The 25,489-nt window shown below is 40.0% G+C and overlaps 1 protein-coding gene across 2 annotated transcripts in view; it reads left to right on the top strand.

Annotated features, from left to right (window-relative positions):
- The window catches only part of CFAP54 (cilia and flagella associated protein 54), a 331,179-nt gene that overhangs the window by 182,406 nt on the left and 123,284 nt on the right, over positions 1-25,489 (top strand). For both annotated transcript variants that reach the window (XM_075600548.1, XM_075600549.1), the window contains exons 35-43: positions 5,697-5,851; positions 7,402-7,583; positions 9,347-9,574; positions 11,837-12,060; positions 12,953-13,088; positions 15,331-15,439; positions 16,260-16,412; positions 21,456-21,656; positions 24,789-24,876. In XM_075600548.1, coding sequence (XP_075456663.1) covers positions 5,697-5,851; positions 7,402-7,583; positions 9,347-9,574; positions 11,837-12,060; positions 12,953-13,088; positions 15,331-15,439; positions 16,260-16,412; positions 21,456-21,656; positions 24,789-24,876 — 1,476 coding nt within the window. The remainder of the gene's footprint in view (positions 1-5,696; positions 5,852-7,401; positions 7,584-9,346; positions 9,575-11,836; positions 12,061-12,952; positions 13,089-15,330; positions 15,440-16,259; positions 16,413-21,455; positions 21,657-24,788; positions 24,877-25,489) is intronic.

The raw sequence follows: 25,489 nt of genomic DNA, 5'->3' as shown, positions 1-25,489 counted from the left end.
AACTATTTAAGCCTGTGAATTGTAATGTGTACAGTACTGTGCTACTGTGCCAATTTTAGGTGTTTAAAAACCAGAACACTAAAATGCCATTTTCTTCACTTGCGTCGTTAGGTTGGAAGAAATCACGCGCCATGACATGGGTATTCTAAGGTGTACAGGCATACCCCGGTTTAAGGACACTCACTTTAAGTACACTCGCAAGTAAGGACATATTGCCCAGTAGGCAAACGGCAGCTCACGCATGCGCCTTTCAGCACGTCCTGAGATGTGCAGAGGTATAACCAGGGAGACGTAGTTGAGGGAAAATAAACGTTGGTGTTTATTTAGCCTGAGGCTTTAAACAGTGTGCTTCATGTCAGCATGCAAAACAAAATAAAACAGGGCTATCCCTTTGTAAGGGCTAACTCACACTTCCTAGTCCCTATCTGCAGGGCTGGAAGGTTAGGTCTCTTATCAACCTCTGACCCCAAAATCCAAAGAGGTAAATGTAAGCATGGGACTTTTCATCACTCCAGGTCTGGGTTGGTGTCTGTGAGATGCACCCTTTGTCAAGTTCTAGGGTCCACTGCACCCTGGAATAGAGGATCTGGTTCCCTAGGATCTCTTTCTGGCAGCACACAGTGCTAGAGCGATCTGTTCTTGGGGATCTCTCTGGCAGCACAGTCCCCCTATGCTAGAGAACCCATGGAATTTGGGCAGCACACTTTTAAACCTGCTTGATGAGCCAGTTGGAGACTATCAAATGGACTCTAGCTGCAATTAACCAGCTCCCTGCTGGACTCCACTATAGACAGGCTTTATGTGTGCTGCCCTTTTAAATTGGGGAAAAGGCCTCTCACAAAGCCATTGATGGGAGACCTCGCATGAGGATGAGGATATGGTTGAAGAGATATATCTATCGATATATACGTTGATCTGACTTCACCATTTCGGACACTCATATCTGGTGATATACGTAATTTTCTTACAATATCCCTGCATGGGTGAAATTGAGTATTAACAACGATTATTATCTGGCGGATCCAGAATCTGAAAGACAGCTCACCTGATGTCCTGATCTCCTGATCTCTGAGCCTGATAACGGGCACATTGAACATTGTTTATACTTCACTACTGTAGGATGTCAATGTGTCGGCATTTTATTTATTTATGTATGTCTGTGCACTGCACCTTCAGTTTATCCAATATGTTTTGTTTGACTCCCCCCCACCTTTTTTCCCCTTCTAATTTCTATATGTAAATCATGTGACAATGTATAATCCTACATTCTTCCATAAACCAGCAATCATTTTGTTCTCTTGTTATAAATATGTAAAAATTGATTGTGTGCTTAACATAATGGCCGCCTTTCAGTTTCAATCAATCCTTCAGTCAGTGTAACTCAGCAGCTACAATGTATCCGTATATTACTTGGGTAACATTATATATTGCTACAGTTTACAGCTCCAACTGCTGGGAAAATTGGCAACAAATTATCACAAATAAGAATGTTTTGCAAAGATCTCGCACTGCTTGTTTGGTGAGCTAAAACCTGCTTTAAAAAAACATTAAAAATTATATTCAGTTGAATAAAAAAAAGGAACAGTACTAATACTACAGAACTGATTATATATATATATATATATATATATATATATATATATATATATATATATATATATATATATATTTTAAAAAACAAAGAATTGTAGCGCCACAGTATTATTATAATAAACTCAAATAGTGACTAAAGTGTTAATAAAATAATGTGAATTTAGGTGAAAAAGTGTAAAGTGTAATTCCTTATAAACAACATATATGTGATTAAATAAAGGTGTATCACACAAAACTTCACAACATATACATGACATATGTAAAAGGTGCAAAAGGTGCAAAAAAGCATAAAGGAAAAAAGTCCAATCAGTCCTTTTTAAATCAGTCCATAAACCGTGTGGATAATTAATGCTGGTATGGGGGGTCTTCGGCTGCTCTCAATAAGGATGAACCACATCCAAGATACCTACAAAAGAAACAAAAGAGAGAGCGCACGCCCCATAGCATAATACTGTATATTTAATAGTAAAAAGGGAAGGGAAGGGGGGGGAAGAGTGACACTCACAGGAGTTAAATCAATTTAAAACATTGCGTGAATAATTCACCACCATCCGGTTCTGTACTGCAAACGTCCAAAGTTCTTTACTCCCTCAGGGCTGTATGGAGATGATGCAGGAGGACCGTGGTGTAGTTCGCCGAGAGAATTCCGTCCTTGTATACCGGAAAAACGCCTCCTTCACTTTCAAATGGCTGCTGGATCAATCGTGCGCTCCAAAGCTTCCTCATGCGCATGCGCAACGTTGTAATGACATAATTGCGCAAATAGGATTCCCTGACGCGTTTCGTCACCAGAGGGCGACTTTTTCAAAGGGCTGAACTACACCACGGTCCTCCTGCATCATCTCCATACAGCCCTGAGGGAGTAAGGAACTTTGGACGTTTGCAGTACAGAACCGGATGGTGGTGAATTATTCACGCAATGTTTTAAATTGATTTTACTCCTGTGAGTGTCACTCTTCCCCCCCCTTCCCTTCCCTTTTTACTATTAAATATACAGTATTATGCTATGGGGCGTGCGCTCTCTCTTTTGTTTCATATATATATATATATATATATATGTATATATATATCAAAAAATAAATAGACGATACCGTTCTGTGGCTAACAAAATGCTTTTATTTGTGCGAGCTTTCGAGATACACTGATCTCTTCTTCCGGCGATGTTAAAGCATTTCGTTAGCCACAGAACGGTATCGTCTATTTATTTTTTGATTATTGAAGCTCGGCTAACACGGTACTGATACCTCTACATGTATGTATATATATATATATATATATATATATATATATATATATATATATATATATATATATATATATATATATATATAAAATATATATATATATATATATATATATATATATATATAAACATAAGATTTCACGTTTTGCTGCTTTCAGCCCCATAGTGACTACACACATCACCTCCAGTTAAACTTTTTGTGTTCAACTATTTTTAGTTAAAGTATCTAATGTTGGTTTATTGTTGCTATTGTACTCTGCACCTGTGTGCCAAATATTGCTTTATTATCGCCACTAAATGTAGTTTCTATGTATGCTTTCTGCTCATACTGCTTTCTGCTCATTTCCTCCCCCCTGCCACACACACAATTCCCCACAATACCCATACCAATAACCCCCTTGCCCCCTCCCTCCCCCCAGACACTTGTCCTGGCTCTCCACCCGTGTCGGTGGCCCTGTGTATGTCTTTTCATCTGTGTCTCAACCCTGATGAAGATACCCTGAGTGGTTCCAAAATGTTGATTTTTTTCTGTACAATATATACTTTTTTGATCACTTACCTGGATGTGCATTCTTCTTCTCCATACTATTGGGTCTGGGTTATCTTTATCCATGTGTGCTTACTCCCCTTCTATGTATGGGTATAAATATCTATCATGTCGAGGACGCACTCCATACAAGGTAAATAGTGATCTGCAGCGGTTGTGGTGTGTAGATAATATCAAGATCTTGACAAAGGGTTGGAGACTGAAACATTGAACCACGAATAAATACCATTTATTTAAATATACTAGTGTGCCTTTTCCGGTCTTTTATCTATTTACATATTTCAAAACAAATCTGGCACTACTTGGGACTTATTGCCATTCAATAAACTTTGTTATTTATTTAAGCTGTGATCAACATTTTGAGTCTCAAAACTCAGACCTTTATCAAGATGGACATAGAGTGACAAACAACCCACCCCGACAAACCTCTCACTTTCTTGACAACTTTGCCACCTGGCTTCCTCCCTTCCCCTCTACTGACACTACTAGAGATTTTAATGTACAGATGTAGAAAAACGTACTGTCCTCGGCATCTTGGATGAATAAGCAAAAGTGTGCGGCACCAGGGGCAGTGTCTGTCACGATGGAGCTATAGGTGGTCCCTGCTTCTGAATGGGACTCCATGCAGCATTCATCATTCGACCGTCAGCACCAAAGACAGTAAACTTTGCTATATCTGTATCTATTGACAATCTCAATGCTGCTTCAGCCCCCCATTTTCTCTCTTTAACTTCCTCCTATGGTCTCTCCCAATGGACCACCTATCCCAGTCACTGCAATGGACAATGCCTAGACCTGTTTTTCTCCCGCTTCTGCTCAGTATCCAACTCCTCTAAATGATCTTCCCTCTCTCTGATCAACACCTTCTAACTTTTAGCCTCACTCTACCCTCTGCACCCTCCATAACACCTACTTCCACATGCACATACAGAAACATACATGGGACCAGCTGTTTGGCTTGCCAAGCTCCACATTAACACCTAACATCCTCACTCCCAAACCTTAATGGGAACAGCTGTGCAGTTGGTCCATACTTCACCCTAAAGTATACTGCGTCTCACAATGAGCAGCCACTTTACCTTTTGTTCTAGCATAGCCCCTTATTCCCTCTAGATTGGAAGCTCTCATGAGCAGGGCCCTCATTACCTTTTGTATCAGTTTGCGCTTGTTTGTCCTTATTTGGTATGCCATTCTGTTTATGTAATAATACGGAATATGTTTTCGCTTTACAAATAAACAATTATAATATATATATAACCTACAAATAAGGACACGCCTTCTGGTACTTAGCAGACCAAAATACCTAGCAATTGCGCTACATGTAAACACCATCAGTTTTGCCCTTAGTGTGCTATCTCACATTATCCAAATATTTGTCTATATAGTGTATCGGGATTGTTGACCTTGGAGCACACATGTGTTTTCTACTTTAACTGCAAGTGCGTGCTCTTTCTCACTAGTGATTTCAAATTTATTTACAGCGCTTTTTGTTTTCAGGAATGTTTAGGTCCTCCCGAATATTTAGTTATCTTTGGGAATTAAGTTAGAGGTGACTGAACTCAGATGGTCTTTACATTTTATAGCTATAGTCCAATGTAAGATTTATATTCCATTTACATTACTCCATTTTGAAATCTACATTCATCTGAATTTTGTTTTGTGACTTTTATAAGGCATAGTGGGAGACCCAATGTTCTGAAGTCATTAATAGCAAAAAAAAATAAAACATTGTTGGAAGCATTTTCAGATATCCTTTCTCATCCATTTCGCATAAAATAAATCTTAAAGTTTGGTTAGGCTTTGGTCTGTCTTGAATTGCATAAGGTGTTAACAAGAGGACCATGGAAACAAGATCTGGGGTCGAGCAAAGGTGGAGTAGGGCTGATGTAGGACAGGCAATAGCTAGAGTTGAATAAGGCTACTGTATATTAGACGAGAATATTAACTACACTGTTATGAAACAGACTTGAAACAAGATGGTAGGAAAACTTGACAATAACATGAGAACAATCTGCATCAATTATAGAGCCTCAAAGCTTGGGAAACTCCAGATGTGATAACAAACTCAAAAGGCCCGTGGCTCATGTTCATATGGCAGCCTCCTTGAACATGACCATCCATGCAATTGCTACTGAATGTTATTACGTTACAAAAAAACTTGTAAACTTTATCACAATACAATACTTTTCTACATTCTGCCTAGTTAGAAATTGCTGACAAAATAGTTACAAGTAACTGTTAGTAAATCAATTACTTAGATTTTACATTTGTTTGGAGTTGCATTTTCATACGTGTGTTTTTCTTTTTGTGCAGCTATAGCGTTTTGGATCCTGAATTATTCTCTTTACATCACGCTGGCACTGTAGTCATGGCAACAGAAATAAATGCTATGGATGAGCGAATATCCAGTCCAGGTCACCTTCATCCCTCACTTAAACTAGATCTTTCATCAGGAGTCAAACTAACTGGTAAAAGCTTTATAAAGGAAAGCCATGATGCTGAATCTTTCACTATGTTTTTGCATGCAATTACAATTTGTAACTGCAATCTTAAAATGCTTCAATTTATTTCCAAATTACTTGTGTAATCACTTTCGTTGTAAGGGAGACTTCAACACATTGCTAAACAGACATCTTACACTAGAAGTATTACTATTTAAATCATCTGAATACTACTGTAATGTTACTGCAACCCACAATTTGTAGACAACAGAGGTAGTTGTAAAAAATCCCTATGCACTTTTATTCATTTGTTAATCTCAGCTGAAATCACATTACCTACCGTTTGTTGCCTTCCGATACACGAGGAGGAAAAAAAGAACATTTCAATAATTATGTTTTCAATATTTTTGTAAACCACAAAAGCTTTTGTAATAAAAACAAAGAACAAAAATACTGTAATGTAAAAGTCATGCCTTTAACTTCTAACTGATGTTTAAAAAAGAGTGTAAACTTTCAGAACCACTATGGCCATGTATCTTGATATTTTTGTACAATTTCTCTGATAACCATAAAACATTTAAAACAGGTTTAAGGGGAATTGATACTTGATTTTTTTTAAATTGCAGTTCATACTGCACCGACACACTTTATTCGAGCAAATACCTAGTATGTACCTGGCAGATACCTGGAATGCGCCGCTCCTCACCTCTGACAAGCCCCGTTGCGTTTGCCTTTCCAGCCTGGGTTCATGCCTGGCTGACGGGTGGCTAATCTGTTAAATGATAATGATTAGGATTTAATAGGCTGCAATGCTTCGCGTGTCTACCAGATGGCATAAATTCATGAATTGTAATGCAGTATATATATATATACTGTGCAGTATTGCAGCCAGCGGGAATAAAATGCTTCAATCCCTGCTTGGAATATACCTCAATGCACTCGGGCAGAAAACAGTCACAAACCTCAATACACCCGGGTATACCCGAATTCGTGGGACTAGCCGAGCTCGAATAAAGTGTGTCGCCAGTGTATGTAAACGTGGTAAGCCAACATGAAGGTTGTGTTTGACTCTAGCTACTTTTGTGTTATATTACTGTGTGTTCAATAAGAACATCTACCTCTTGAACAGAGAAAGGGTGAGCAAAAGTACAACATTCACAGTCCCTGCTGAAAAGGAAATATTTCTTAACTTCTGAACAATGCAAAGCAGTAAAAGCTTTGATTAAAGCATGATTACAATTGTTAAAAAAGCCAATTATATTAATACTCTGTTTACAAAATGTTGGATTGCAGCTGGTTATTACTCACAATCCTTGTCTGCAGTGGAACTACAGCATCATGTGACAGTGGGGCGGAGCATGTTTTGGCGACCTATGGAAAACATGTAATTGTGCACATCTGATTTTTTTTATCTGTACTGTTCCCTTTATGGTGGAAGGTTTATCAGGTTTTTTTTTTACCTTCCACACCTTATTGTGCCTGTTAGTAATGCTTTGAAAACTGTATATATATTGATTCATCCTTGTATGCATTTGTGTCCACTTTTCCATAGCCAATGTTTATCTATTTTTTTTTAGTTTCAAATGACTTTTCTGAGAAGAGTACAAAAAGAAGTGAAGTCGACACTCCTCTAACCCAGATGACAAATGACACAGAGACCTCCTCCCGGTCCACAAAAGAGCAAGCAAAATTAAGCATTTCCTCAGTCATCCTTTTTGACCATCTAGGAAAGGTGTTTACTCATCTTAAAAGAGCAGTGGTGAGACATGCATTTTTTTTTTTACTATTTTGATAATGTAGATAACATATTTTGTATGAATAATTTGGCAGAATATATTAGTAGTATACAATGCAGTATACAACAGTGCTTACACCGAGTTCTATTCAAATAAATTTCCACTTTCATTTTGGAGCTGTTGAACATCGTTTTCATGCTCTATTAAACATCTACAGTAAAAACTTAACTAAAGTGAAATATTTTGGAATCAATGCATTGTGTTACTACATGACACAGGGGCAAGCAGCAAGTATACTCAAGACATATTTGATATAGATTTTTAGCACATAGGGGTAGATGTACCAAGTGCCGGTAAAGGCTAGTGCACCCGTTCCAGAATTACCACCTATTCAAGTCAATGAGAGGTAACGCAGGAAAAGGTGTGATAACCTATACCGGTACTTGATGCATATGTCCCATATAGTGTTTGACATAGGATGTCATGTAAAGCTTTTAAACTTTTACCCCATATGAAAGGAATATCCACAAAGAGGCTCCCTCTATTCTAAACTTAAATGTCAAACTATCTCTAAATTGAAAGAAGTGTTCAAAGTAAAGGTGAAAGTGAGGGCAAATGAAAGATATATACTCCATATGTTTGTACGCAATATTCCACACTTGGGTCATTCCTAGTAGCATGTGTTTGCAGGACCGCAGTCAGATTTCACGGGGCTCAGGACAAAAGTTACGTCCGCCCCTCCCCTGTGTCGGTGGTATTTCGAGCGCCCCCCCCCCCCCCCCATTTCACTTCTCACGAGCCCCCTCAATTTACCCCCCCTCTTCCCATGTATTTATCTCCCCTCCGTCTCAATCATCTTCCTCACTACCCCCCTTCCGCTTTGCATGTATTTATCTCCCCGGTGTCTCACTCTTACTCCCTCTTTTTCTCACTCAAACCCTCCCTCGCCCCCTCTCCTCTCTCTTGCCCCCACCTTCCGTCAATTACCCCACTCTCACTCAATCCTCCCCAACAAAATACATACCAAAAAACCCCAACCCCTATACATAATAAAATGGCCCCTGCTCACCCCCCCATACATATTAAAAAGACCTCCACCCACCCCCCATACATATTAAAAAGACCCTTACTCCCCCCCAAATACATCTAAAAAATAGACTTACCTTGGGGATGGGGATGGCCGGGCCCGGTGCTGCGGGGGGCCCGGCAGCTGGCGCTGCAAGTTGGCCCCGACCTCTGGCCAGGCCCGGCTGCCGGTCGGGCCACGGCTCTCCATCAGCTGCAGGCCTCTTCCTCACTCTGTCCCACGCCGAGCTTCCAAAGTCAGCATGCACTGGAAGCTGAGGCTCAGCTTACTTCCGGCGCGCTGACATCAGAGAGGCCCCGTTGTGCGCCGCAAGCATTGGAAGCTCGGCGTGGGACACAGTGAGGAAGAGGCCTGCAGCTGATGGAGAGCCGGGGCCCAGTCGCAACTGGAAGCCGGGTCTTGCCAGTGGGTGGGCCTAACTTGCAGCGTTGGCCGCTGGGCCCCCCGCAGCCACCAGGCCCGGGACACCTGTCCTGGCTGTCCCTCCCTGTCGGTGGCCCTGTGTTTTTTTTAGTAGGCAGGTCAAACTTGACCAAACCTTAGCCAGGCCATGCCAGTTTATGTATCAATGTGGTTTACTTTGGTAGCACTTGTATGTGAAATGGTATTGTGGGTGAATTTACTTACAGTAGCAAGATTAAGAAAATCAGCATGTATGTTTTTGTAGCTAAGGTTATGTTCCTTACGTGTCTATTGTAGGTGCTTGCTCACCGTGGTGGCCACTGGACATTACTTCAGAATACCTGCCGTTTTCTTTGGAACCTCACCCTTGAATTACAGTTCATCGCTAAGCAAGTTGATATCACTAAAGGGCCGTTTCTCATTACCAAAGATCTTCTCAACACTGAAATATGGATGCCATTCTATTTTGCAGCAGATATGATTCTTGACATGATAGTCATCATACAAGATAGTGGTTCAATTAAGGTATTTGTGTACTTTTTTTTTAATGACAAACCATGCAAGTTAATGGTTTTGCAAAAAGAAACAGCAAACAATGTAGAAGCAGTGCACAACCGTGGGAGTCAGGGTCATAAATAGGTTGAATATAACAAATGATTTTTATTCTTCAGACATACATTAAAAAAGAAGACACCAAAGGCACTCCTGCGCGTTTCGCACCCTATGGCGCAAAACCTGTAGGAGTGCTTTTGGTGTGTCCTTTTTTATTTATGTCTGAAGAAGAAAATGGTTTTATTGTTTGCTGACTCTGGATTTCATTATCTGCGGCTTATCACTCTGAGGCCGAGAATCCATGAGAGGGTGAAGATCAAAAGTGTTTGGATTTATTTTCTTATCCACATAATTGGTCTCTTACTAAAGATATATCTTTATGGGTATTCCTAATGAGGATTTAGGGGTGCTGATTTCCATATAGACTGCACACCACCTCCAGGGAACAAACAATTGCAAGCTTCATGAAGAAGTCTGTAAGACCTTTTCTCAATATCACTCTATATAACACCCACTGTAAATGAAAGTGATTTGATTTCTTCAATATATATCTTTTTCAAAAGACGCTTTCCTGAAAGTATTTGAGCCCCCATACACAATTTTGAAAATTTAAGAAAAAAAATCTGTATTTTGAACTTTGAAGTACAAGTCTCATGTTGACCAATTTGTTTACAAGTCTCATGTTGACCAATTTGTTTATGCATGTTACTTGTATAACCATCAGTACCTACTTTGTTATTTTCAGAAATAAAGTACGGGTCGTCAAATGCATGCCATTTTTTTGTTGTTGCTTGGAATTATTTCAGTAATGGGAAAGAATTGTGTGAATTTTTATATATCCAATATGTATCAACAATGAATGCAGAGTGTCGAGAAATTATTTCTAGGGAACGTTTTCTCAAACAATTTAAAGCACAATCTACCTGAAGGTAGAGTCCTTTAGGTCAATAGTTATTAAGCCATGGCTTGCTTTATACAAAATCATTGGAATAATTAATATTGTGGCTGTTTATTTAGAAAAGTGAGTGCATAAACACCACAAGTAGAGATGTATGACATTTTCACGGAAGATTGCGAACCAGGTGAAATTTGCCATTTTGTGTTTGACAAACACTTTTTTGAAGCCCATTTGAAGACATTTGTACATCTGCAGCCACTTGACCCTTTATTTGTGTAACGGGTGGACCCCCTTGTCTGACCCACCCAATCTCACATTGGCCCGTGTGGTCTAACCGGTCCCCATTACGTTATCGTGTATGGTGGTGCACCTGCAAGTAACAGGACTCCTGAGTCTCCCGCTTGATGGTATTAGGGGATGTCATCAGGACAGGTAGCTGAGGTAGTGGGTGCGAGTCCAACTTACATCATGTGCAGCGCCTCCACCTCATTAGGATCTATGCTTCCGCAGAGAGATGGTCCTGGTGAGGAACTCCTTCTCGGTGGTGACTGCCACTGTTGAGTAATCTCACACTCACACAGTGGGGGTTTCTTTGAACAGGGCATCTTTATTTGCATGGTATGGGCAAGCTGCCCCTCCCAGATAACAGCTCAGCCACTCATCTCTGTGCAGCACTCCATTAGGAAGGTCCCTTCTCCCTAATAGATCTGCTTTCCACCTCTACTCTCTTGAGCTGCTCTGTCTCTCTTGAGCTGCTCTGTCTCTGTCAGCTCCTCTAACTCTGCTGTCTGCTCACTGACTCACAGCTAGCAGGAGACACTGCAACACTGTTGCAAACCTTCACGTGCCTCTCACTGAACAGAGGCAGCACAACAACAGGAAACTTACTTCTAACTTTAGGCAGTGCTGTGTCTTATATCACCCCCCAGAGAACAAACCTGCTCTGTACCACTAAGTGTGGGCACAATGCATGTTGTCACTTCCTTTGGGGACATATGACACCTCACCAGGGTTTGAGGGCAAACCTCCATTGATTGTTGCTGCAATCCTGCATACTTACCAGGTTTACTGCCAGCATGAGAAAGAGATATGTACACCAATCTTACACATGGCTACATTTGAAATACACAAAATGTAAGAGAAATTTGCTAAAACCATTGCAAGACATTTGCACTTTTCTAACCACAAGATTAGTGAAGTTTCTGCTTGACCATTGGGTGTCAAAGCTTTTTAATTCTGGAGGAATCGGAAACTCATTCTAACTGGCGCCAAAGGGACTAATATATTGCTTGTATTTACTTTTCTAGTGTCACTCAATGTACAATATTCATTCTTAGGTTGTTGATGCTAAAGAAGAGTTTAGCGTGCCAAGCTGCATGGGTGGCATTGCATATGAGGAAGGTGGATCGAATCTCACATTTGAATACCCTATTGATGATGTTAATGTAGTTGATATGCGATGGATAAGTGATCTGGTCCTCAAAGCCATAGAACTTCTGTACCACGTTAAACGATGGGAAGCATTGGTTCATATAGCAATTCAGTTCAATTTAATTTCTCAGTAAGTACTATTATAAACGTATAAGTAAGTGCTTAGAAATATAACCCATATTTTAGAAATAATTCTACTGAAAATAATACAGTGTTTTATGTTACTGTTTCAGGTAGCAGGTAATCATGCTGTGAAAAAAAGAAGGAATACCTTTAATAATGCATTGTTTTTAGTCGGCAGCAATATTAATAAATGCTAATATTAATGAATCTGTTAACTTTAATAATGTTCCATGGTTTATTAACTAAATGACTTTTATTCCTCACAGTCAATATAGCAGTTTCTGACAGAAGGCACAAAACTAAAACTAACTTTAAGAATATGGAGACCCAGTATGTTTAGAAATTGAGATTTGTATTTTAAAGACAAACAATGTTAAAAGGAATGGATGGATATTGGCTCATTTATCTAATTAATTTTTAATTCAGTGCTATAATTGTTGTAGTTGGACAACTCTAAATAAATTTGGGTGTATATTAGGAATATATTAATTTGAAAAACATATTATAAAAAAATCCTTTGCACACTTTTAAATGTATGTTGTGTTAGTGTTATCATTATCCCTACACACAGTCAGTCTAATGGTTCTTTACCAGTGTATAGAGACTGGGGAGCTGCACCAAGGCTCTTTTCTTTAACTTAAATATCACAGGCTGTAATTCCTGACAGGCCTACTCAGCCTTTCATCGTTGGGAGATAGATAAACCAATTAGCTGTAAAAAATTGATTGCGTCTAAAAAAGATGTAATGATTAAATGTCAAATGTCTTATTTAACTTAACCCTCACAGTGCTCCTACCAAACTGAACAAAAATGAAAGGAAATGATAACCTAGACCTTGTACAGTTTTTGTTGTATAAAAATATTTGTATTATTTAACTTAATCGTTGTGTTTGTTTCAGTGAGAGGTATACAGAGCAAGTAACTCCATTATTAGTTCATGCACAGAGGCTGTTGACCACCGAAATAAGTGATATAAATGGTCCATATGTTACTCAGCCTCATTTCAATAGATACATGATCGACCACAACGAAAAGGTTAGTATCCTGGATCAACATTGTATTTCTATCTTTGATAATTGTTAGCTGTGCTTTTTTCCCCTCCATCCTTATTGCCCAGGCTGCGCTTATAGTGCCGACGACGGTGATACGGCGTTGTGGCAAAACAAATGTATTGCCGCCATCGCGTGCGCTTATAGTAGAAGCGGCGCAATGGCTTGGTCACGATCGCTGGAAGTCAAGTCAATTTGATTTTTCCAGCAACCGCAGCGTGACATCACCGTCGCCATCATTATAAGCGCAACCTCACGGTACCAATGCGCATAGGAGCAGGGTTCGCTGTGTGTATGAGCTATACTAGATAGATAGATAGATAGATAGATAGATAGATAGATAGATACCATAAAAAGGATGTAGCTTTGGCCAAAATTATAAGTCTTTGAATTCAATGATCAGATTCACTTACATGTACTATTTTCTCTTTATATTTACCAGTACACAGTTTAGATTGTAAGATGTTTGTTGCAGGGACTTCTTTCTACCAATATTTCATTTTCTAGTGGTTATACTTAGCTTACTTTTGTATTCTAATTCTACGTAATATGATTTATTTGCTCTACATGTGTAACGGGTGCTCGCCACAAACTGGACTGAACCGTGAGGCCAAGGTGGGAATGTAGAAACATCACCTGGGGCCATGTAGCCGCATCCTGAATTTAGATTCGTAGTCGTGGGTATCTGCATCAGGGTAGGAGAAGTAATAAATGTACATAAACTCGTCTTGGTCGGAGGTAGGAGAGGGTATGGATCGTTGGGGTCACTAGCCGTGGTCGAGGGTTGGAGAGAAATAGTTGGTAGTAGACAGTAGCCAAGGTTTAGGTAAGAAACGTCAAGACAAAACAAGGCACAGCAAGGCAAGGAAGGATAAGACAAAACAGAGTGCTAGCGACCAGCTGACGCCACAAGTAAAGAACTATTATGCTCAGCCAATTTACAGGGGCAATCTTGAGCTTATAAATGAGGAACAGACGATAGATGAATGGCTGCACAACAGAAGCTGATACTAGAATCAGGCCACTGATTCGTTGCTGGGTGGGGTCTGCACAGCAGGGGCTGATGAATCACCAGCTGTAACGACGTCTGAATCAAACTCAGGGGTGGAGCATGCGCCCAATCCTCACAACATGTAAACAATTACATTACCTGGGCGACTCTATATAAATAAATAAATATACACACACATATCTAATCCAATCTGTTTACAACTCATGAATATATGTATGGCATGATATTGTGGCCAATACACTGGCCTCTGAGTGGGAGACCTTTTTGTGAAGCCTTAGTACCAGTGTCTTCTGATCTTGACCAAGTCACTTGATTTCACTGTGCCTTGGGTAATAAAATCAGACCGCAAGCTATTAAGACAGAGTACCTGCATTAATCTACTAAATTTTGCACTGTAATTACTGCTAAAGTTACATAAGGAAATAATATTGTTATTATTATTAATATATTATTTGCGAAAGGCTGTACATGGAAAATGTGGTTGTTTAGTTTTCCTTGAAATGCCATTTATCCACTTAAATTAATCATATGATGCTGCTTGACAAAAAGGGACAGCTGAACCCAAATACATGTACAGTATCTGATTTAAACAATTATAGGGTTGCTTTTGTTTATAATTATTATGTTATTAGGAAAGAAACATAAGACTTTGATCTGGTTTTGATGTAGTATCCAGCCCACTAAATGTGCCCCAAGTTCTCTATACATTATTCTGTGGTCTGTAACTACCCTGGTACCTTCTAGTGCTACCGTAAAACTACTCCTGCACAAATGCATATATGTTTACAGTCAAACAAAGCTGACATTTGCTTATCAATGGTTTTTTTTTTCTTTTGTTCAACTACATTCAACAGAAGTGTAAAATAATGTAAGGAATGTGATACGAATAAACAAAAATGCTGCAGGAAATAACTTGACAAATTAAGTTCTTATTTTTGATTTATCTTTAAGCAGCACCTCCATTTGACATGGCTAGTGAATCACAAATACCATAATAAATATTTATGTAACCAACACTTCCTACACAGTTAAATACAATTGTTGGTGATTTTGTTAAGTACAAGATAAATATCAGACTCCGTCTACCCATGCAGCAGATTATCTAAAGTCATGCATTGTTATTCTGGCATTTGAGAAATATACACAGAATACGTTGATTAAAAATACTTTTTAATTATTGCACTTACTAATACACTTCCTAAATCTTTGTCTTCAGATACATTGCAGGAACTATATTGGAAAACAACTTCATGTTTCCACGGGTTTTAAAAAAGACCTAAATCCTGAAGCCAATATTGATCGGAAGGAACACATTGTTCATTCAGGTCAGGGCTACGTTTGATCTAGTTACTTGTAGTGCTTTTGTATCCCAAGCAAATTAACACTGAATATTTTGTGTCTACCTAACAGTAGCTACTGTATGTGTCTGCGGCAATTCAGTGCTCAATGCCTTTTTTTTTTTTTTTTTTTTTTTTAACATCACTTCTAACTTTTGTAAATGAAATGTAAAATGTGGGTGCAGTAATTCTCAGTGTCAAAATCAGAAGCATGGATCTCTTGGTTTAATTTAATAATACAACTTATTCTTATGCAAATAATAATTTAAAATTTAAAAGTATAATGGCTTTAAATAGATTAGTAGCAATTTCTCTTTTGCATTTCGTGACCATAATGTCCCATCAAAATAAGGTCTCGGAGGACCTCTGACAAGATAACCCGGTGGTCATAAAACATTTTATTTCAATAAAAAAAATGCTATGTATTTTCATATTTTCAGTATTTTCAGTCTCACTTTGGGAATCCATCTTTCTTCTGATTTTGGGAATCTTGGTACGGGCCGTGGAGAAGAACAGATCATGATTTGCAACATGAACGACTGAGTAATTGTAGTAATCTTTTGTTTTTCAAAGTTTGAGAAATGTTACTACAGTAAATGAAAGTTAAGAAAATTGAGGTATCAGTTGTCCAAGCATAGTATGTCCCTTAGTCAATACTTCAACATTAATCAAAAACACAGCGACTTAGAAACTGGAGCTAAAGATTTCTGTGCTAAATCTACTAAATCTTCTAGTTGGTGTGGACCTTGCATTGGCGATGATAGTAACCCACCCTTTTTCCCCTTGACAAATCTATTTCTGGTTTCAGATGGTAGAAGTGCAAAAGCATTTGTATGTGTGCCCCTGGATGTGATGGATACTTTAGCATGTTTCAGGGACAGCCTGCAGAAATCTAAATATCCAAGCAGAGCACTCAAACACAGCAGGAAATTACTCACTCTGTTTCTCGCCTACGGCCAAGGTACAATATCTTTTAGATCCTATAAACACTACAGCATTTTAATGTATTTATAGGTTGCATTTAACTTGGTGACCTGCAGTGATCTTGGAACTGACTCACTATTCATTGCAGGAAGCTTGGAGTGCTTTGGTTGTAATGTCCATGTGTTGCAGAATTCAAAATGAGATTGTGCAGGGGAAGAATCTGTGCCTAAAATGTTATGCAAAGCACCACATACACTGACCACACGATACTGTACACTACAAAATCTAATATTTCTCCCTCGTCCTTCTTTATATCTCAGCTCTAATCACTTTAGATTGGCCCTTATTCAATATAATGATGCCTATTTCCTGTGCTGGAAGAGAGAGGAGCACAAGTCAAATGAATAGGACTAAACACTTCTCTGGCAAAGGGAATGCATTTCACAGCATATTGAATGGGGGCCTGTAGTACTAATTGAAGGTGCTATAAAGCTGTCTTTTCCTTGTCTGTGAAACCCTGAGCTATTGCCAAATGATCAGAGTGTATGGCTTCGCTGACAAGGGGAAGATGGCTTTATAACAGACTGAATAGGGGCCAATGTCTCTACCTGCCTCTTGTTCTCTGTTTCTGATCATGCACACCTAAAAACCTTCCTCACTCTGTTATCTTACTTATGAACCCCTGTTGCTTGCCTTTTAAGTCATGATCTAAAAGTCAATGCAGTTACATTTACTTCTATTGTCTCTGTAAGTCTATTACTTAGATTCAAAGCTGGTATACGCAGGACGTCCTTACATGTTTCCTTTTTTTTTGACGCACTTGTCCCCATTTTGATCCTAATTTCCTGTAATATATCTTGCATCTTATTGCTATAAAGAGTTGCATATATGACCAGTGCTATATAAATAAAAATAACCATACAAAGGCACTGCCTGCACTTAGATTCAGTTGACTTGCAACATGTTGCACAATATATTTTGCAATATAACACTTCTAAAATCTAAGACAAAGGGGGCCTTGCACAAAGCAGTGATAAGTGTTTTTAAGGGAGATACATGCCTTTATAGCGCGATACTGCCTGCTGGACGATTCACAAAGCAATGATAACACTGCAGAATTGTGCTTTAAAGGCTTTTTATCACCCAAAAACTGTCAGTGATAAAAAAGTCGTACGATCAGTCAAAAAATGGCAAACCACCGTTTTTTTGACAGTTTTGCGTGATTCACAAAGCAGTGATAACTGAATCGCACTGTTTTAACACCATTAATACAAGAGGCAGGCGGGGGTCTCTGGGTGGTCCCTGTGGGTCTCCATGGGTGACTCGGGGTTCTCAGGTGGTCCCTGTGGGGTGTCCGTGGGCCCTCGGGTGGTTCCCGCGGGTGTCCGGGTGGTCTCCGTGGGCCCTCGGGTGATTCCCATGGGTGTCCGGGGGCCCCACAGGGATCCCCATGTGGTCCCCGTGGGTCCTCGGGTGGCTCCTGCGGGTGTCTGGGGTCCTCGGGTGGTTGGGGGTCCTCGGTGGTCCCCGTGGGTGTTCGCTGGCCTGCAGTACCAATCCTGTGCCCAAAATAAAACATGTCCCATACTATCAAATAAATACACTCCCCCACACCCCCTAACACATACAGTACAGTAATGGGCAATATTACTATTATCCAGATAAAATAAAACATTAACCAGCAGAAAGAAAGTAAATAGAAGTTGCACTCATCCCTGCCAGCCTGTCACGATGAAGGCCGTCCTCATCATCATCACCGTCCATGTCCTCCGTTGCCAGAAACAATACAGTAAAAAATACCATCTAATGGCCCCTAACCCCTTAATTACCATAGCGGTTAATAACCACTATAGTAATTAAGGGGTTAACCTATCCTCCCCCACCACCCACCCGGGAGGCCTAACCACCCTCCCCAGGCAACTACCACCACCCTCCACCCATTCATTGGTACACTGGGTACATCATGCTCATATAATAGGGGCCGGAATTACCACTATAGCAATAAATGGTGAAGCAAACAAAAACGGCCCAAAATAAAGCACATTACTGTACATAGCAAATTAAACACATTACAGGGCTATACATACATACATACATACATACATACAGTGACAAGAAATGTTTTTTTGGCAAATGCTTGCTTTTATGTATTTTACATGTATTTTGGTACTTTATTATTTCTTTTTTATGCTATTTATTTTGTGTTTTGATTTTGTATGATGGCATTTTTTGTGGGGTTTTCTATTGATTATTTCTGGTTGCTTTTTGGTGTTTGTTTTTTAATAGTGGATTATTTTTGGTATTTTGATCTTGAATGATGGTGTTTATTTGGAGCTTTCTTTTATTTATTGATGGTTTTGTTTTGGTGTTTTCATGGTTAATTCTGGTGTTTATTTTGTATTTGATGAATTGATTGCTGGTAATTTTCTTGTGTTTACTTGTTTATTGTTGTTTATTTGGTGATTATTTTGATTACATTGGATATTGTTGGTGGTTGTTTATTTTTTAGGGTGACCATTAACTGCCATATTGTGAAATCATGCCCATATTATATGGGCATGATGTACCCACTGTGCCAATCAATTGGTTTATTGGCATTTGTAATGTGTTTAATTTTCTATGTAATGCGATTTATTTGGGGCCTGTTTTTTGTTTGCTTTGCCATTTATTGCTATAGTGGTAAATCAGGCCCTTATTATATGAGCATGATGTACCCACTGTACCAATGAATGGGTGCAGGGTGGTGGTAGTTGCCTGGGGAGGGTGGTTAGGCCTCCCGGGTGGGTAGTGGGGGAGGGTGGGTTAACCCCTTAATTACTATAGCAGTTATTAACTGATATGGTGATTAAGGGGTTAGGGGCCATTAGATTGTATTTTTATTGCATTGTTTATGGCAACGGAGGACATGGACGGTGATGAGGATGAGGACGGCCTTCATCGTGGCAGGCTGGCAGGGGTGAGTGCAAGTTGTATTTACTTTATTTCTGCTTGTTAATGTTTTATTTTAAATGGACAAATGCACTATTTTTTATGGGCACAGGATTGGTACCGCAGGCCACCAGGGACTCCTGGACACCCGCAGGGACCACCCGAGGACCCCCAGACACCCGGGGAAACCACCCGAGGACCCCCAGAAACCCGTTGAAACCATGCAAGGACCCCCAGACACCCGCAGGGACCACCCAAGGGCCCCCTGACACCCACGGGGACCACCTGGAGGCCCTCCGGACACCCGCAGGGACCACCCGAGGGCCCCCACCAGCCTGTAGTAACATTTCTGTGCTTAAAAAAAATTGCTTTTTATGTATGTTACGGGTTTTATAGGGGTTCTTGGGGGCACAGGGGGTGGGTGGGTAGTTCATATTGCAATGTTTATTGGGGCAATTGCCCCCAATAAACCTGCTATTGTGCCTTAGCCCCTTCATTGACTTAGCGAATAGCTGCTAAGGTAATTAAACTACTTTAATGTAATTTTTTTTAATAGTGTGGGAGAGCAGGGGGTCTCCTGAGCTGAAGAGTTTTGATTTCTGGCTCAGGGACCCCCTGCTTCCTGAGTTACAGGCCCCAGTATGGGGCATCGGATGCCAGTATCTAAGCCATTTTTAAATCGTTCACGCCAAGTGACCGGGTGATTTAAATAATGAAGGAGATACCGTCACGCCATATCTGGACCTGTAACTCGGGAAGCAGGGGGTTCCTGAGGCTGAAATCAATGCGGTTCATTTCAAGAGACCCCCTGCTCCCGCACACTAATAATAAAAATTAAATTAAAGCAGCTTCATTACCATAGCAGATACCTGCTACGGTAATGAATTAGTTTTTATTGTTATTGGTGTTTTGATAATAGTGTACATGAGCAGGGGATCTCCTGAGCTGAACCGCATTGATTTCAGCCTTGGGGACCCCCTGCGTCATGAGATACAGGCCCCGCTATGGGGTGCGATATCCCCCCTGCAGGATTTAAATCCCACTGTCAGGTGACGCGGGAGATTTTAAAGCCTGGGGGATAACGGCACCCCATCTGGGGTCTGTAGCTCATTAAGTAGGGGGTCCCGAGGCTGAAACCAATGCGGTTCAGCTCAGGAGACCCCCTGCTCATGTACAATATTATTAAAATGTATATTTTTACTGTACGATCGCTTGTAAGAGCCGTGCATGGAGATGCAGCGTCTCCATGCAGCTCTTACAGGCTGCTTTTTTTTCTATCAGCTATCACGCTATTGAATTTATAACACGACAGCACTGATACTAAAAACCGCTTGCCCAATTTTTTTTCTTGGACTTAAAAAAATGGTCTTCACTTCTTAGTGAATCCCGCTGTTGGCTTAATTTTTTTTAAGAGTGATAAAAAATGTCATACTCGCACGCAAAAGCAATGATTGTATCACTGCTTAGTGAATCGCCCCTAAGTACCATATGTCGCCTCCCTTTCATATTTTACATTTTAAAATAAAAGTTTTAGTTTACATTTTTTATTTTATTTGTTCAGTTTTAGGCATGTATTTGGCTACTAATGTTGTTTTATTATTATAATAATATGTTATGTTATGATTGTTCTTAAATGTTTATAACAAAACAAAAAAAGTGTTTGTTACCACCAGAATTGTCACTTCTACTCATGTTACGATACTGTTGATCTCTTAAACATAATGAGCGTAAAATTGAGCCAAGGGTTATAATTATATAATGCGTTTCAAACTGGTATTTTAGTAGCATGGAAATACCAATAAAATACTCCCCTATCAAAAAATCGTTCCACATATTCTGCATTTTACTGAGGTGTCTACTATCTTCCTATTTCTCCATGTGTCATATGTTGTGACCGGTATTTCCTTGTCCCTTACCTTCACGCTTAGTGCTCCTAAATCTGATTATGTATTGCGTTAGTTGTATTTGGAAACTGTTTGTGTGCTACTACTGTAAAGAGCGGCATACATGATTGGTGTTACCTAAAAATGAGTAATATTAATAATTCAGATTTACCACTTTTAATGTTGTATAGCCTGAAAAGCATTGTATTGCAGCGCCCACATGGTTAACTTGTTTGGTTTTTGTCATTTGTGGCCATGTTTCCTTTCAGAGTTAAATACACAAGAATGGATGTTCAGTGAGCATACAACCGGTGGAAAAGTGGGTTTCAGTGCAGGAGCTATGCAAGCTCATCAAGCTGTCCCGCCCGACCTTTTACTAGAAGAATTTCCTTCTGTCTGCACAATAGAAAGCAATGCAATCCCTCCCTCGCAGCTTTCAGCTGTAATATCTTCCTATGATAAAACTATTGGTAAGACATGTATTTCTTTGATTAATAACAAGCTGTGTTTGTAGATCAATTAGGCTGTGGGCTTGGAGATTAATGTTTTCAGTGTCTAATTAGTATTACAAAGCTGGACATTGAAAGTTAAATATTGTCAGATATAGCAAGTTAATTGCAATTTCATGCTGAAAATGGATCTGTAACAACAAAGCATGATACCTGAGGTAAAGATTAATATCCATATAGACACAGGCATAGATTCACTAATGTTTGATATGGCTGCCTTCAATTTTGGTGTTCCTAAAAAAAAAATTGAATCACAGAGATATATTTGGGAATTAACACACTATTCACTAAGAATTATTTATTCATAAATCGGTAGCGATAGTCTTCACCATACGTACATGAAAAGTGTGTTAACTCAATGGTAAATCGTCCTACTAATACAAATGAGCAATAACACCTAAAAATCTGCATAAATCATAAAAATATTTCATCCCTTTGATGCCTCAGGCTACCAATGCATTGCCAAAGGTATGTCTTTAGGAACCAAAGGTGTTAGCACACAACATAAGCACCCTACAAATAAAATACAAAAAGCATAACAGCCATACAGATGCAGCACCAGTATCCGACGACTCGCCTTGGAAAATCTGGGGCTATTTTACAGTAACACTGCAACATTTCTGTGAAATTTCTGCAGCCAGACTAATGGCCCATCAAATTAACACAGCAGGGGTCCCTGCAGTACCATTCAGTTTGAATGGGACTGCCGGGACCCCGCTGTGTTAATCTGATCGACCATTAGGCCCGTAATATAGTGTGCGCGCGCGCGCGTTTTTTGTGCGTATTCTGTGAGCGACAGTCTTGGGAGGTACGGTGTGTTTGTGTGTGTGTGTCACTAGGTAACTGTGTGTGTGTGTGTATATATATATATATATATATATATATATATATATGTGTGTGTGTGTGTATATGTATACTGTATATATGTACTTGCATATGTAAATGTGTTTTTACCCCAGCATGAATGGATGTATTTTATTTATTTTACTTTATTAAACCTTTCTAAACACCACATACACACACACACATACACACATACATACATCACAGCGCGGTAACGGCGCGAAAACGTTATTTTCCCAATCTTCCCCCCTGTTGGCCGGCTCCATGCTCACTGCCGCGCGCGCGCATGGCGCAGCAAGCGCACGCACTATAGAACAGCCCTTAGTCTGGCTGCAGAATCTCACAGAAATGTTGCAGCATTTACTGTGAGGTAGCCACAGTATTTTCCCAGGCAAATCCTTGGATACTGATGGCTGCATCTGTATGTGCAGATATTAACCTCTTAGTAGACCAAGTGGTCAGCAACTCATGGGTTGACTATGACTAGCTGGCTACTAGGGGCTGATATATATTTATGTTAATATTATGTATTTAACACCTATAGTAGAATGGCTAGTCTTATCTTGCCTATGTCTATAGTGGCCATTATATACAAAGATAAGATAAGCCTAACGCCAGCCTGGGGTAAGTAGTACAAATTGGCATTCTTTTCTGGCATTCATCTGATATCGCCAGGAAAAGACCTGTTACCACTGGTGATATGGCTTTAGTGAAAAGGTCGATAAATTGGTGTTAAACATCGATAATCCCAAATTCAGGGCCGGCCTTAGGCTTTGCGGGTCCCCAGGGGGCATGCTGCCAGCGGCCCCACCCCCTGTAAAAAGAAATAAAAGAGGTTCTTACCTAAACAAGCAGCCCTCTTCCGGCAGCGTTGTGGCGGCATTACGTCATTATGTTGTGATGTCAAGTTGCCATGGCAACACACGTCATATGATGCTGTGACATCGCGTTGCCACACTACGAGAGGCGGCCTTCTGCGGAAAAGGTAAGAGGGGACACACACACCACCCAGACACCCCCACACCCACCTATCTGCCGGCCCGGGGGACCCGCACTCCCTCCTCTCACTCTGCTCCCTCTGAAAGTAGGTGCTGGAATCCAACTTTCACCCACCGGAGGGTGGAGCTGGAGGAGGGGGGCTCCCAGCGACAACAGGAGGGAGAGGAGAGAGAGAGAGAAGGAAGTGCGGGGCCAAAGGCGGCCGACTTGCTCACCTTGCCCGCCTTGCAGTAAAGCCTTTCATAGGCCACATAGTGTTTTTCATGGGCACTGCTGTTTGTCATTGCATGGCATGTTATAGATCATTTATTTTTTTTATGTTCATTGTTTTCCCCCCCAATTATTAGAGTACAGGGAAAACGGCGGTGCATGTGCTGCTGCTGCTGAAGATTGGAAACCACAAACTGCAAACCACAAAATATCCTAGGTGCAAAAATTTATTTTAGGGCATAGTAACAGCCAAAAAGAACACTCTAACACGTTTCACGTGGTATCCCACGCTTTATCATATCGCTTTATTTGATAAAGCGTGGGATACCACGTGAAACGTGTTAGAGTGTTCTTTTTGGCTGTTACTATGCCCTAAAATAAATTTTTGCACCTAGGATATTTTGTGGTTTGCAGTTTGTGGTTTCCAATCTTCAGCAGCAGCAGCAGCAGCAGCAGATGCACCGCCGTTTCTCCTGTACTCTCTTCAATTGTTTCTTGGTAGGAGCACGCAGGACAGGACCAGGATATCCCCAAGGTCAGCAGTGAGTAATCCATTTACTTCATTTATGTGTTCAGTCCTACACACAGTTACCTAGACCACCACATAAGACTTACCTCCATGGCTAGTGGCATAATCTATGGGAGTGTGTTTAACATTGGACTATCTGGAATCCTGAGTCTTATGAACTGTCCTATGCTATGAAGATGTTTATATTTTTATACCATGATCAAACATTGCCTACTCCTGGTTAGCACCACAAGTGGGAATTAACCCTCCCCTTCCCTTCCATGCCCCCCAATTATTATAAGGAAAATAAACCTAATAATTAAAGGCTCTGCAATAAATACAATTTCCTAATATGCTGCATGCATGTATAACAGTCGTGTCTTTTTTGGTAAATCCCTAACTGAGGCCTCTTCACATTTTACTGGCTATGCACCGTTTGGAGGGAGGCTTGAGATGTAGCAGTATTATTGCTGTATTATTGTGCCCAGATTTTGATGACCTACTGTTTTTTCTTTGTAATCTTTGAAAAACAGAAATACTTCATTCAAATAACCAACAAGGCCTTAAAGCCCAGGCCCTCCATGAACTTGGCAATCTTCATCTCTATGCGGGAAATAAAAGGTAAATATTCACTAAATAAGATTGTGTTTTGTCAACATTTCTATTAGCTGAAAGGGAGGATTTGTATTTATTCAGCATGTTATGCAGTGCACGTTGCTGTGTGGCTCGTGATCAGAACGAGGGTGCAGATTAAGTTTATATTGCTCATTCATGTTTCATTTTCAGCTGTGTTTGGCTTACAAATTAGCATTGTCAACTGTTTCTTTTTTCTAATGTTCACTGTTTATTTCACATTTGTATTCACCAAACCTCCCTTTAATTGTCAAGGGTTATTGCTACATGCACAGTCAAAACAACGTTCACATTTTTGCAGTAATATTTTTAGGCAATTATTTTTTAAATTGGTTTTGTGGTATGACCTGGAAAGCCATACTGTACATAAATTGTTTAAAAAAACTCATGTTGGTCCCATGTGCATATTAAGTCATGAGAGCACACAAATGTAATTATGCAAATAAAAGATTTCATTTTCAACCTTTGCAAGCGGTATATAATATGGCTTTCCAATGTTGTCTGGTTGAGCCATGGTGATAGTACACCACCAGCATAGGATAGCATATCAACCATCATTTGTTATTATTTTGATTTGAAACAATTCATGTTTGTTTAATGA

The sequence above is a fragment of the Ascaphus truei genome, chromosome 5 (assembly GCF_040206685.1).
Source record: "Ascaphus truei isolate aAscTru1 chromosome 5, aAscTru1.hap1, whole genome shotgun sequence".
In the NCBI taxonomy this organism is placed as follows: Eukaryota; Metazoa; Chordata; class Amphibia; order Anura; family Ascaphidae; genus Ascaphus; species Ascaphus truei.
The sequence above is the reverse complement of the archived record's forward strand: the minus strand, read 5'-3'. Positions and strand labels throughout refer to the sequence as shown.